The sequence below is a fragment of the Geotrypetes seraphini genome, chromosome 1 (genome assembly GCF_902459505.1).
Source record: "Geotrypetes seraphini chromosome 1, aGeoSer1.1, whole genome shotgun sequence".
Lineage (NCBI taxonomy): Eukaryota > Metazoa > Chordata > Amphibia > Gymnophiona > Dermophiidae > Geotrypetes > Geotrypetes seraphini.
In genome coordinates this window covers 451851802-451867451 of record NC_047084.1, presented here as the reverse complement: position 1 = coordinate 451867451, position 15650 = coordinate 451851802, and the positions used below count along the sequence as shown (strand labels likewise).

General features: G+C 46.1%; 1 protein-coding gene across 6 annotated transcripts in view; it reads left to right on the top strand.

The window, feature by feature from the left end:
• The window catches only part of IQSEC2 (IQ motif and Sec7 domain ArfGEF 2), a 529618-nt gene extending 519705 nt beyond the window's left edge, over positions 1-9913 (top strand). For 3 of the 6 annotated variants that reach the window (XM_033921405.1, XM_033921424.1, XM_033921414.1), the window contains exon 13: positions 6094-6761. In XM_033921405.1, the coding sequence (XP_033777296.1) occupies positions 6094-6164 (71 nt within the window). In that variant the 3' untranslated portion in view covers positions 6165-6761. Of the gene's footprint in view, positions 1-6093; positions 6762-6796 lie in introns of those variants that run through there. The other 3 variants (XM_033921442.1, XM_033921396.1, XM_033921432.1) reach the window with 3 other exon arrangements.
• Positions 9914-15650: the final 5737 nt, after the last annotated feature.

Below are 15650 nucleotides of genomic sequence, written 5' to 3'. Positions count from 1 at the left end.
CTCAATTGCCCCATGAGTCCCTTCTGGTTGAATCCACCTTAAAAAAGACTCAGGGCTCCAGTGTCTATGCCTCTACCCCTCCTGGCAGAGAAGGTAAGACCATGGACAAGTTTGGCAAGAGGCTTTACCAGAATGCCATGCTTGCCAACAGGGCAAACAACTATTCCTTCCATTTTTCTTTCTATCTGAAACATTTGGTCCAACAACTGTCTGCCCTCCAGAAGTACCTTCCTGAGCGCAAGGTCCCGCTATTCCAACAACACATCTCTGGCCTTCTCCAAATGCGCAAGTATATGGTCCGCTCGATATACGACTCCTTCGAGCTCACCTCTCGGGCCTCTGCCATGGCCGTAGCCATGCGTCGCTTAGCCTGGCTCAGAGTCTCCGACCTGGACATCAACCACCAGGATCGTCTGGCCAACGCCCCCTGTCTCGGGGATGAACTTTTTGGAGAGTCACTGGATTCCACCACCCAGAAACTCTCTGCCCATGAGACCAGGTGGGACACCCTGATCAAGCCGAAAAAGAAGGCTCCGCCTGCCCGACCCTATCGACCTCAATCATCTTACCAGCGGAGGTTCTCAGCCAGGCCACTCAATCCGCCTCCCCAACAATCTCGGCGACCCCGTCAACAGCAGCACCATGCCCAGGCTCGATCTCAGGCCACTCAACCCTCTAAGCCTCCTCAGCCTGCTAAACAATCTCAGCCCTTTTGACTCTTCTCTCCAGGGCATAGCCAGTCATCCACCCTTGCTACCTCTTCCACAGCCTATCGGGGGTCGTCTCACCATTTTCTCCAGCCGTTGGGAAGTCATCACGTCGGACCAGTGGGTCCTCAACATCATCCGCCACGGCTACTCTCTCAACTTCCAGACTCTTCCACCGGACAACCTTCCCGTAGAGTCTGCTTCACACTCATCTCAAACCCCCCTCCTCCTGAGGGAGGTTCAATCCCTCCTCCTTCTCAATGCCATCGAAGAAGTACCTCCAGATCAAAGGGGTCAGGGATTCTACTCCCGCTACTTCCTGGTTCCCAAAAAGACGGGAGACCTCCGTCCCATTCTCGATCTCAGGGACCTCAACAAGTGTCTGGTCAAGGAGAAGTTCAGAATGCTCTCCCTTGCCACGCTTTACCCTCTTCTTTCTCAACACGACTGGCTATGTTCCCTGGACCTCAAAGAGGCCTACACTCACATCTCCATCAATCAGAATTCTCGCCGCTACCTGCGGTTCCAGGTGCTGCACCACCACTATCAGTACAAAGTACTACCGTTTGGCCTCGCTTCCTCCCCCAGGGTCTTCACCAAGTGCCTTATAGTGGTGGCGGCCTTCCTCAGGTCTCACAACCTCCAGGTGTTCCCCTACTTGGACGATTGGTTGGTGAAAGCACCTTCATCTCAACTCGTGCTACAAGCTACTCATCACACCATCTCTCTCCTCCACCTCCTGGGGTTCGAGATCAACTACCCCAAGTCGCATCTGCTTCCCACCCAGCGACTTCAATTCATTGGAGCAGTTCTGGACACCACGCTAATGAGGGCCTTTCTCCCCTCCGATCGCCAGCGGACCCTGCTCCATCTCTGCCGTCAGGTGCTCATGCATCCCTCCATTCCTGCCCGACAGATGATGGTCCTCCTGGGTCACATGGCCTCGACGGTGCATGTCCTTCCTCTGGCACGTCTCCACCTTCGTACGCCTCAATGGACTCTCGCCAACCAATGGTCACAGACTACGGATCTTCTTTCTCATCCCATCTCTGTGACATCATCTCTTCAGCAATCTCTCCAATGGTGGTTGAACTCCTCAAATCTTTCCAGGGGTCTACTTTTTCATCTGCCCCCCCACTCTATGATCATCACCACAGATGCGTCCCCCTACGCGTGGGGAGCTCACCTAGGAGATCTACGCACCCAGGGACTTTGGACCCCACAGGAGCGTCGTCATCACATCAATTTCCTGGAACTCAGAGCCATGTTCTACGCCCTCAAGGCTTTCCAACATCTTCTCTGTCCTCAAGTCCTCCTCCTGTGCACAGACAATCAAGTCGCCATGTACTACATAAACAAGCAAGGCGGCACCGGATCTCGCCCCCTTTGTTTGGAGGCTCTGCGCATCTGGACCTGGGCCACGGACCGCAATCTCTTTCTCAGGGCGGTCTATATCCAGGGCGAACAGAACTCTCTGGCCGACAATCTCAGCCGCATCCTTCAACCTCACGAGTGGACGTTGGACCCTCCGACGCTGCTCTCCATCTTTGCTCGATGGGGCACTCCGCAGGTGGACCTCTTTGCAGCACCTCACAATCATCAGCTGCCCCAATTCTGTTCCAGACTCTTCTCTCCTCACCGTCTGGCTCCGGATGCATTCCTGCTCGACTGGAGGGATCGGTTCCTGTATGCCTTCCCTCCACTTCCTCTGATGTTGCGGACCTTGTCCAAACTCCGCAAGGACAACGCCACCATGATTCTTATCGCACCTCGGTGGCCTCGCCAACACTGGTTCTCACTCCTGCTCCAACTCAGCTCCAGGGAACCCATTCTCCTTCCTGTGTTTCCTACTCTACTTACGCAGCAGCATCAGTCTCTACTGCATCCCAATCTGTCTTCGCTCCACCTGACAGCTTGGTTTCTCTCGGGCTGACCTCTCCAGAGAACCTATCTCAGCCGGTCCGCCTCATCTTGGACGCCTCCAGGAAGCCGGCCACCCTCCAATGTTACCATCAGAAATGGACCAGATTCTCCTCGTGGTGTCTCCGGCATCATCAGGAACCCACCTCCTTAGCGGTGGAAACCGTATTGGAATATTTGCTCTCGCTGTCCAATGCTGGCCTCAAAACTACCTCCATCAGAGTCCACCTCAGTGCCATCACTGCGTTTCATGAGCCCATTCTTGGAAAACCCCTCACGGCTCATCCTCTGGTTTCCAGATTTATGCGAGGGCTCTTCAATATCAAACCACCCCTCAAGCCTCCTCCAGTCGTCTGGGACCTGAATGTGGTACTCTCAGCTCTCATGAAACCTCCATTCGAGCCTCTTGCCACAACTTCACTTAGACTCCTTACCTGGAAGGTGCTTTTCCTGATTGCCATCACCTCTGCCAGGAGGGTTAGCGAACTGCATGCACTGGTTGCCGACCCACCGTTCACTGTTTTTCACCATGACAAGGTTGTTCTGCGTACCCACCCTAAATTCCTTCCCAAGGTGGTCTCAGCTTTTCACCTCAACCAGTCCATTGTGCTGCCCGTCTTCTTCCCTAAGCCTCACTCGCATCCTGGGGAACAGGCGTTGCACACGCTGGATTGTAAGCGTGCCCTTGCTTACTATCTTGATCGTACCAGAGCTCACCGAACATCCCCTCAGCTATTTTTGTCTTTCGATCCCAACCGTTTGGGTCGTCCTGTCTCCAAACGGACACTTTCCAATTGGCTTGCTGCCTGTATTGCATTCTGCTATGCTCGGGCCGGTCTCTCACTGGAAGGAACTGTCACGGCCCACAGAGTCCGAGCTATGGCTGCTTCTGTAGCTTTCCTCCGTTCCACGCCCATCGAGGAAATCTGCAAGGCGGCCACTTGGTCCTCAGTTCACACATTCACTACTCACTACTGTCTGGATGCGTTCTCCAGACGGGATGGACACTTCGGCCAATCTGTGTTACAAAATTTATTTTCCTAATGGCCAACCATCCCACCTCCCTCTTTGTTAGCTTGGAGGTCACCCATGTGTTAAGAATATGCTGTCTGCTTGTCCTGGGATAAAGCACAGTTACTTACCGTAACAGGTGTTATCCAGGGACAGCAGGCAGATATTCTTACGTCCCACCCACCTCCCCGGGTTGGCTTCTTAGCTGGCTTATCCTAACTGGGGACCACGCATTCCTCCGTCGGGCGGGAAGGCACTCGCGCACGCGCGGTGCGGCCAACTAGAAACTTCTAGTTAAAAAGGTCCGTACCGAGGGCTCCGTCGGTGACGTCACCCATGTGTTAAGAATATCTGCCTGCTGTCCCTGGATAACACCTGTTACGGTAAGTAACTGTGCTTTCTATAACCAGGCGCATTTATGTGACACTTGCATGCGTAAATGTACAGAGTGCCAGCACATTTTGCGGGTAAATGTACACTTAGGCAGGTAAGTGGCAGCAAGGCAGCTGCACTGTTCTGTAAGAGTGCATGTAAGTGGCATGGCACGGTGTATAAATGCAAGAGGGGGGTGTTCACATAAGCATTTAGGCACCCACAGTTGCATCAGGTCTGTGGCTGGCATAACTGTGAGCACCTAGATTCTAGGTGCCTGATACCAGTTTATGCTATTACTCTATTACTGAATCCGGGCGTTCAGTGCTCAGCATTTGAGCACTTAAAGGAGAATTACCCCCATTTGGTATATGCAGTTAATTACATAATGATGCTGAGGCAAAATTTTGGCATTTACATGGATGTATGCATAATACACGCATACATGCCATTATTTTAAATATGCACATAATTTGAGGGTAAATGTTAATGTCCACTTTACAAAATGACACTCCCCCCCTTCATGTTCATACAAGCTATTTGGGGACTCTTAAAAAATAACCCAAAATAAAAAATTTTTAAAGCTGTTTACCCTGGTAAATAGCAAATGATTATGAACAAACTGTTTGCAGACACTACCCAATTCATTTCATGTCCTTACTGGGGTGACATGTTCATCATTGGTCTTATTTAATTTATAATGCAGGCAATACCCTAATGCATCAATGTGGTGCTGAAATAATTATTAAGAAGAGCACTTAACTTATAGCCCGATGGCTACCCAGCCGTTTCACTTGCATGTTTCCTCAGGGGCTGATGCTCTTCACTCATTCTGTGTTGTTTCAAATGCTACAGAGGCTCTCATCACACCACTTATGTTCCAAATTGTGGTGCAAGGAGAGCCCCTGTAGCATTTGAAACACATAGAATAAGAGTGAAGAGCATCAGCCCCTGAGGAAACGTGCCACTCAAACAGCTGGGTACCTGTCGGGCTATAAGTTAAATGCTCTTCTTAATAATTATTTCTGCACCACATTGATGCATTAGGGAATTTGCCTGCATTATAAACTAAACAAGACCGATGATGTCACCCCAGTAAGGACATGAAATGAACTGAGTAGTATCTTGGGTGTTTGAGATCTTGGGATAAATACTATCTGCAAACAGGTTGTTCATAATCATTTGCTAGTTGTAGGAAAAGTTGAAAAAACTATTTTTCCATTGACAATTGGGATTACCCTAGTAAATAGCAATCTATCTGACTAAATTATCCTGGCTGAAAATTTCCTAACTCTATCCAAGCTAAAAAAATGTGTGTTGGCTTCAATAAAACACATGCTTTCAGTCAGCTGTATTTAGATTTAAGGAGGCAAGTTGCATGTGTACATGACATGTTGAAAAGCATGGTGTATTTGCTCCCCTTCTTTCCTTTACCATCCCAACAGAAATATCAGATACACAGAATGTGGACACCTTTAATAGACTTACTTAAAGCCAAATTAATTTTCAAAATTAGCTACAAATCTTTTCCACCTATTTGAGCTATCAAAAAATGTATTTCCTCGAGATTACATACAGTGGCAGGGTTGGGGATTAGAACTCGCTTGCTGAGCACTTTCTTGACTTGTGGCTTTATGCTCTCACTGCTGGCCTCACTTTCTCTAGAAGACACAGCTTTTTACTCCTCCATTATATAAATAATCTTCCTCCTCTGGCCATAGTTCATCTGCTTTTTATCCAACTCTGATCTTGCCCACATCCCCTTTACAGTTTTGAGAAACAAGCCCTGTGCCTATTAGTGATGAGTGCCCTTTGTTGCCCTCTCAAAGATCTGAGAAAGACTCTGCTGCAGTTTCCCTCCCCTGCTTTCCTCTATGGTTCACATCAAAATTTTACTATTGCTGAAGATACGAGAGACTGGGGTTCAAGGACCCTGCTTTCTCATGATAAATAGGCAGTTGGAATGGTTCAGCTCCACTCCAGTGGTTTCCTTCTGGGCTGGAGGTGAGCGCCAGTTACCCTATTTATTTGTATTTACCCCTTGCTGTAGCGCCTCCTCTTAATGCTTGCGTGTTCACTCCAGGCAAGCGAGGGCGTCGTAATAGCGTGGGATCGCTGGACAGCACCATGGAAGTAAGTGCATGTCCCGAGTAGTGTTTGCCCACAACAGGGCATTTCAACCCCTCTTCCATCATCATCTTTTCTAAGGCTTCTCTTTTTTTTTCCTGCTTGCCTGGCACCCTTCCTGTATTGCTCACATAGCATGTGCCCAGATTTTGCATGCTTCGTGTGACAGGATGCTGCCATGCTCATCTGTGACAATGTGTAATCAGACCCTCCAAACACTCCAGTCCATCTCTTGGCTGCACAATTGGCACACAGTGTAGGAGAAAGTGTTCTGGCTGAAGTGCTGACATATGTCTGTCCGTTTACTGCGCATGTGTGCGTGCATGTCAGAGGTGTCTCTTCTAGCACAAGGTGTTGCATGTTGTAATGACCTACTTTTATGGGGTTTTTTTGCACTGTGACTAGGCATGTTTATGTCCACAATGGAATTTACCCTAAATCCAATTTAATCTCTTTTTTTTTTCTCTGACTCTTTCTTTGTCACTGTTTCTGTGTACCCATTTATACACTCTCTCACTTTCTCTCCTTTTTTTCTTGATTCTTGTGCCTCTTTCTTTGTTTCCATCTTTCACGCTCCCTTTATTTTCCCTTCTCTGTTTATGACTCTCTGCTTTTCTTCAACTTTTTCTCTCCCTTCATTGCTTTCTCCTTCCTCTCAGGGTTCTATTATTAGTAGCCCTCGGCCGCACCAGAGGATACCTCCCACTCCCCCAGCAGAAGAGTACAAGATGCAGCGCCCTGGCTCCAACTCTTCCTCCTCCTTCCTGGGATCCCTCTTTGGGAGCAAGCGTGGCAAGGGTCCCTTTCAGAACCTTCCCAGCTCAGCCCCTGCACACCTGCACGGGCCCCTAGGCATGCCTGACGGCCACTCCAAGATTCAGGCACTTCATGCCCAGTACTTCCATAGCCAGCCTGCAATGGCCCAGGCCCCACCTCCTTACCACCCACTTCCCCCACCCCAGCAACCACCACTCCCCCCACAGCCACCACCTCCACCGCTGCAGCTGCAACAGCAGCAGCAGCAGCGTTACCACATGCAGTCCAGTGGCCAGCACTTCACCCTGCAGCGGACCAGCCAGCAGAAGCGTCCCCCACAGCTACCCCAACCAACCTCACCCCACCCTCAGTACGCCATGCATGGGGGGAGACACCCAGGGAGCAATCAGCCAACATCGCCACTGTCTCTTTACAGCCCCATGCCTCAGTATCCATTGAGCCACACTTATCCTCAACACATGCATCAGCACTCTATGCAGAAGCAGCCACCCAAGCACTTTGTCTTCTCTCATTTTCCGCCCATGCCACCTCCCTCGCAGCAACCACCACCACCACCCCAACATGGCCAGCGACAGCAATATCCCATGCATGCTGTGCAGCACTCTCAACATACCATGCAGCATCCCCAATCTCCTGTCCCGCCCCTTTCTCCCATCCCTCCTCATCCCTCCTACCCTCCGCTTCCGCCTCCATCGCCGCATACCCCACACACTCCACACACTCCACACACCCCACACACACCCCACACCCCTCACACCCCACTCACGCCTCACACCCCTACCTCACCTGTCCCTCAGCATATTCCACACCACATGGGTCAGCCTGTGGGTCCCGGCCAGGTCTCTTCCAACCCGAAGTCCAAGCCTGCTAGTAGAATCAGCACAGTGGTTTGAGAAGAAGGAAGGATTGATTGTTGAGGAGGTCCTGAGTTTTCTCATGGGCAGCAGGAGATGTGCAAACTTATGCACCATTCCAGTGAGCCATGTGTATGCGTGAATCTCCAGTCACCGCATTACTTTGGCTCCCTGGCTCCTCTCCTGCGCTGGGCCTTCAGAGAACTTGTATTCTTTTCTCCTAAAGCTGTGAGGCATTAGGGAAAGATTTGCACAGAAGGGGAGGGGGGGAATTTCATGCTGCTCTTGAATTTGCTTCCCCCTCTTCTACCTAAGCTTGCACTTCTATACCATCCTTTCAACCTCCAGTGTCTTCGGATCTCGCAAGAATTGGAAAGACAGAAGGGACTAAGCCCCAACTTCTTTCACCAATAGCACATCTACACGTGTTGGGACTGGGATTTTCATACCCTTTTAGCTGCTCTGACTTTGCCGAGATTCATCCTAAGCCACTGACCACACCAAGAAGGATTGCAGCATGGAACAGAGAAACTGTAGGTGCAGCCCTTCTTGTTTTTCTTCCCTTTCTGCCCCCCTCATCATGAGCCTATGGGAGAACGTCATCAGGGGATGAAATGGAAACCTCATCAAGAAGATCAACTTCAGATATCATCAGCAAGGTCATTGACACAGGTCATCATCCTGCCTTTTGGGACTCTGCCATGCACTTATGGAACAATAACTATTCTACACAATGTGCTGCATCCTGCTCGCATGAAAACTTTGGATACATAGGAATTTTTGACAGAAAACAAGGAGACTGGGCTTACCTTTGTTAGGGAGGGGAGATGTCTTCCTGCTTCATCTCCACTTTTTTGGATTTGGGGATGAAGTGTTAAATAGACTCTTGATACTTGGTTTGTGATGTGGGAAGGAGTTATTTCTGCTCTCTTCCTTGTCCCTGTCCTCTGGAAATGAGGAAGCAACCTTTTCATAACACCAACCTCCATTTTCTTTTGGTGGGATCTAACATTGTGACGGGTCAGAAAAACTTTCAGGAGCTGTAGCTTTGGCTTTTCTTGGAAAGAGATTTCTGTTTGGATTTTAAAATGTAAATATGTATATGTATACATATATTTTTGTTGTTGAATGCCATGCGAATTAAAAAGGGCGGGTGGGTGGGCAGCACGGTCCTCCCCTATTTCGCCTACTACTTTGGGGCCTTTGTATAGCAGGGCAATGTTTCCTTTATCCTAGATGCACGTGTATGCATTATGTGTGTTGTTATTACTCCATGATAGAAGACAAATCTCAGGTGGTCACCTCCAGTGGGTCCCAGCATGACACACAGCTGTGATACAGAGCAACTCTGCAATGCAGCACCTGCCTGTGAGACAGAATGCTCCCTGCAGTTCAGTTCATACTTGCAGTGCAGCATACTCTGCAGTGCAGTGCACAGCTGTGACACAAAGCAACACTCTTACCACAAATGGGAGGGTGTGAGTTGGGATGGTTTCTGGGCTTCAGACTAAGGAAGTGGTCTCAAGCCTCACAATCTCACTGCACTCTCCCCACCCCATTCCAAGTAAGTAACTCCCCTCCTTTCATACACATACACTCCCAGCACTTTATGCACTCCCTCCCCAACCAGGGAGAGGCCCTTCACATCGTATGCACGCACACATGCAAGAGGAAGGAGCCCAAGCACACTGTATTCTTCCACCATACACACTCCCTCCAGCCAAGCAAGAATCCTCAGCACCTTTTACAACCCCCTCAACCCATTTACATACAGACTTTCCAAAAACTTACATAGTCACCCCTTAACTCATCATTGAAGGAAGGATTCTACAGCACCCTGCACAGTTACCCCTTGCCCCAAGCCCTAGGAAAGTATCTCAAGTTTTTATGCACTCCAGCACCTTATACCATGTCCTCATGCCAGGGGAAGAACCCCAGCACTTACACAGGTAACCCTTACTACCACCAAGAGCAGAATTTCTAGCACCTTAGACTCACAATGTTCCCCCCCCCCCCCACAAACACACACACTTTTGAGAGAAGGATTCCCTGCACCTTATACAGTTTAGCCAACCCAGAAGCATTCCCAGCATCCAACAAACTCCTTCAGCATCTTATACACTGCTCCTTCCTCAAGAGAAGAAACAAAGTACCTTAAAGAGCCACTTAATCACCAAGAGAAAAATTTAAATCATTGTCACACTCATTAAGGACAACCTTTATGCACAGATGTCAGTAGCACTATTCCCTGTAAGCGGAGCTTCAATACTGTGTTTTCACTCACTAAGGACAGGCAGGTTCCCTGAAGTCCTGCAGAGCTTGCCTGTCCCTCTCTATTGAAAATGTGACTGTGAAACAGCACCCCACTGGCAAGACTATAGGTGGAGGGCTCCTGTTCAGCTTAGAGGGAACAGTGGTCAGTACTATCCCCTGCACAGAGCTCTATAGACTTTCTGTAATAAATAAATCAGTAACTAAAAATGATTGAAACCAACAGCTAGAGTGTCTATTCTGAAAATCTTGTGAAATACAGTATTTAAAATCACCAGAACTCTGGTTAATGATGTTTTCTGCGATACTTCCCATGGTCTTGGGGGCCCACTAAAATTCAGGGAAAATATTTCTTGAAGAGAAGGGAGAAAAATCCAAAATGACAAGAAAACCTAAAGAATTATATCAAAATATTTGTATGATGTAGATGTAGCAAAAATATATATTCTCAGAGACCCGGAGGTCAAAGGAGACAAGCACCAAATGTGACCTCACCACCGAATCAATGTATATATCTTCAGGAGTCTTGAATCTTGAAAGTACTAAATGTAATAAATATCTTCTTCAAATTAAATAGAACACTTATCTGCCTAAAGCAGATGTGCTGTGTTTAATTTTTTGCTGTGCAATTTGAAGAAGGTATTTAGTACTTTCAAGATTCAAGACTCATGAAGATATATGCAATGATTAGGTGGTGAGGTCACATTTGGTGCTTGTCTTCTTTGACCTCTGGGTATCTGAGTATATATATTTTTGCTACATCTACATCAAGGGTGTCAAAGTCCCTCCTCAAGGGCCGCAATTCAGTCGGGTTTTCAGAATTTCCCCGATAAATATGCATGAGATCTATTTGCATGTACTGCTTTCATTGTATGCTAATAGATCTCATGCATATTCATTGGGGAAATTCTGAAAACCCGACTGGATTGTGGCCCTCGAGGAGGGACTTTGACACCCCTGATCTACATCATACAAATACAGTCAAACCTCGGTTTGCGAGTAACCCGGTTTGCGAGTGCTTTGCAAGACAAGCAAAACATTCTCGCAAAACTTGTCTTGCAAACTGAGTGTTGACTCGATTTGCGAGCACCCCCCTCCCCACCCGATAACCGGCATCGCTCCCCCCCGCTCACAAAGGCCCCCCCCCGCTCGAACCGGCACCCCCCCCCCGCCCGAACGAGAGGGAGAATTAGAAGTCCTTGAGCATGCACAGATGCATGCTCAAGGCCGGCAGAAGCAGGAAGATCTTCTAGCGGCACCAGCTCGTCCTGTGGGCTGTGTGCCAGTGCCAGACGGGGGTGGTGGGATAAGTTTAAGTTGTTCGGGCGGGGGGTGCCAGTTCGCGCTGAGGGGGGGTCTTTGCGAGTGTGTGGGGAGCAGCGCCACTGGTCTCGGGGGGGTGGGGAAACATATCAAAGCGAGTTTCCATTATTTCCTATGTGGAAACTCGCTTTGATATACGAGTATTTTGGTTTACGAGCATGCTTCTGGAACGAATTATGCTCATAAACCAAGGTTCCACTGTATTTTGATAAAGTGAGAAGCACTGTGAATATGTGTGCTTTATCATAAGGGAGAATTATTTAGTTTTTCTTGTCACCACTTCAATAAGGCATTTCACACACATCCCAACTCAGGGAAGGAACCCAAGTACCTTACAAACTTATTCCAACCTACTCTCCATAGAAAAATGGATCTGTTATACCCTTGTCTCCCCCCCCCTTTTTCCTGGTTATCACCACTAAAGGAAGTTTCCCCAGCACCTTATATACCCCTCCTACCACCACCTCACACAGCAGCTTACACATTCTGCCCCCCCTCCCTCCCCACGCACACATTCTCCACTCAGGGAAGGATCCCCTAGCACCTTCCAGGTAATGGAAGGTTTCCCTTGCCTTTATATAGTAATGTCTCCTTTGAGAGAGTGATCACACTATCAGTGTGTTTCTTTTAAAAACTAAGAACAAATTATGAACACATTTATATAGAAGTATATGCATATGTACACTTTATACCCCCAAAAGGAGGGGTAAAAATAATTCACCATCAGTGTTATAACTATACAGTATGTCTAAAGAATTCTTTACAAATTAATGGTATAATTTTTGCTCACGAGGGAGCATCCCCTCATTGCCTGTGCAACAAATTCCATGTTTTAGGAATTTAACAACAAAAAACACAAAGAAAAAAAATTGTGAATGGAATATGTATTTTGAAGATATTTTTATTTGACGGAGTTTATTTGGCTTAAAAATGCTTTTAAAATGTTTGTATCTTTTACTTTGCACCACGGATTGATATAAGTTGACAGGACAGGCTACCAGTTAGTATGGTATTACTGGCCTACCTTCTAGCAAACTCCCCCCAGTCCTTCCTGTTTCCCGCCTCTACACCCTGGGTTCCTGTAAGCCACCTGAACAAGAGCCCAGGTAAAGATAGGCAAAGGGGAAGCTGATTTTTTTTCAAGATTGGCAGATACAGCAGAACCTCTTACAGCAGACTGTATTCTCTTACAAAAAGGAAAGGCAGTGTTCATTTTTTAACAACAGCATATGGCTTTTGTCACACCTCTGCACACGGAGAAGTGAATTATCCCAAGATAACATTCTCTGACTAAAGAATGTGCAGCATTATTTGTAGTAACATAGTATATGACTGCAGATAAAGACCTAAACCACAGGTGTCAAAGTCGGTCCTCGAGGGCCAGAATCCAGTCGGGTTTTCAGGATTTCCCCAATGAATCTGCATGAGATCTATTTGCATGCACTGCTTTCAATGCATATTCATTGGGGAAATCCAGAAAACCCGACTGGATTCCGGCCCTCGAGGAGGGACTTTGACACCCCTGACCTAAACAGTCTATCCAGTCTGCCTTGTAATTACATGCATTACAATTTTATGATTAAATTAAAATGTCTTTTTAATTTGTTATTTCTGGGCCCTAGACCTTAGATTAAGTCCACCCAGTGCTGTCCTTAGGTCCCAACAACTGGAGTTGCTTTTGAAGCTCACTCCAGCCTATCCAAACCATCTCCTTTTGCGGGATTCAGACCATGAAAGCTTACCCATTCATATTCTAATTAGAGATCCTCTGTGTTCATCCCATGCTTTTTTGAATTCTATCATCATTTTCATCTCTACCCCCTCCCTCAGCATGCAACTAAAATGTGATGTTAGGCACAGGAATGAGGTGGTTTTAAAAAGCCAGCTAGACAAACAATTACTCCGGGCTGTTTCACCTATACCTGATGCTATCTGGAAGCAAGGGGATGCATGGTCTGAAGTATTGCTGAGATTTGTAAGACTCTAGTTGATCTTTTGGTGCTTCTTGATGCGCCCTTCCAGTCGTCTGTGTCTGTGATTCACTCACTTTACTTGAGTGTTATTCAATGAAACAGCTTTTAGAAGAAAGAAGGGAAAGGGGAGTTCTAATACAAATATTCAGAGTTTCTATACAAGTAGCAGAAGGAAGTATTTTCAAGTAGAATGACAAGCTCATGGACAAAGGGCCATCATGTGAAGATGAAAAGAGACAGTTTTAAAGGAATTTTTAAAATGACTTTTTCCACTGAAAGGGTAATGAATAGACTTGCAGTAAAAGTTATAGGAACAAAAGCAGTGGTGGAATTCAAGCGTGTTGGGGACAGAACCAAAGGGATAAGCCAGGACAAGAATATTGGGTCCCTTAGAAGAACCTTCAGTTTGTGTTCCTCTCAATTAATTTTCAGGCCCCTAGTTTAAACATATATAATTGGATTTTGTACTTTAAAGTATTAAAAATAGGTTTGCACATTTGTACATAATGGACCTTCATTTCCAACAGCACACCTATGGACTGGTGATTAGACTGAAGAAGGAATAACGATGAGACAAGTTTTCAAACAGCTAGAAACAAAAAAAGCATACCTGATTAAAGGGGTACATTTACTGCCCTAGCTTCCTGACTATTATCTCCTTTAATTGGGCAGAATCAAAGAAAATATATTATTTTCCATCGTTATGCCCAGTGGTTCTCAAGCTTGTCTCAGCTAGTTGGGTTCTCCCAAGGGAGCTCAGAATGGTTTACATGAATTTATTTAGGTACTCAAGCATTTTTCCCTGTCTGTCCTGGAGGCTCACAATCTATCTAATATACCTGGGGTAATGGGGGTTTAAGTGACTTGCCCAGGATCACAAGGAGCAGCATGGGTTTGAACCCACAACTGCAAGGGTGCTGAGTCTATAGCTTTAACCACTGTGCCACACTCTCCCTAGTGAATATGCATACTCAATTAATATAATATGGTGAGATAACTGTCCAATAGCTTCACTTCAATTCATTCCCCTCTCACATGAAGCTAAAGTTACCTACACCCCTCAATCACTGTACTATACTCTAATTTTCTAAACTCTGAATTGTCTATATAAACCTTATCATTTAATTATAATCATCAACTTTAATCTTGATAATCCACTACAGTCATAAAACACATTCACTTTACATTCCCCACACATACACTTTTTAAAAAAAAATCTTTATTAATTTTCAAAACTAATACAAAGTGCCATACAAACATTAAGAATCAACATAAGCACTTAAATTCCATCAATAACAATACAGCAGAAAAATATCCCTCCCCTTCCTTCCAGCAATTCAATAAAGAAATAAACCAAAAAAGATATCCCCCACCCACCCCGTCCTGGATATGCATAAAAATAAACAGAAAATTAAATAAAGACAATTATGCTGAATTAACAAAGGATGTCAACGGGCCCCACTCCAATTTAAATACTTTGCTATGGCCCAACATATCAACATTCATCTTTTCATATTTATAACCTAAACATAAACTGGCCCACCAAAACGAAACGTTGAGGCGGTTGCAATTTTTCCAATTGCGTGTTATCATTTGCATCGCTATCCCTGTCATAATAAGGAAAAGCCTGCATTTGTAACGATCCATAGGAGGCTTGATATGCAGCAATGTTCCACATATAAAACTCGTTCTATTTGATTGCCTGTCTCCTCCATTCTATACAAATCTCTCTCATGCATATTCAGTAGGGATATCCTGAAAACCCGACTGGTTGGGGGTCCTCCAAGACAGGGTTAAGAACCACTGATTATAGACACTTCCTAGGGAAAAAAAAAGATCTTTCTGGTGTTTGCTAGAGGTTAGTTAAGGGCAATTTACTGTTAGAAACAAAAGTGGAAAAGGCTGAGAATGCAATAAGAGCTAACAATTTATGTTTTCTAAATTTTCTTTATTGTACTTTAATCTTTCTTATAGAGATGTTAAAGCACTATTTCCTTTAAGTTTTGAACTTTGATCTTATCTCGCTAATCACTTATGTGCCTTTATGAAATAACCTCCCAGAACTAGCCCCTGTGGCAAGCTAATGCTCACATCTGGACCTGCTCTAAAATTAGTGTAAATTTGTGCATGTTCTCAACACACCCACTTGTGTATTTTATAAAACACAAATGTTTATTGGCAACCGTACCCCTGCTCTGTTCCAGCTACACCTCCAGGAAGCCCTAAATGTAGCATATGCATAAGAACACACAATCTTATTGCAGTACAGACACATATGTGCATATATCACCGTACAATTTTATAATAGGCTTTTT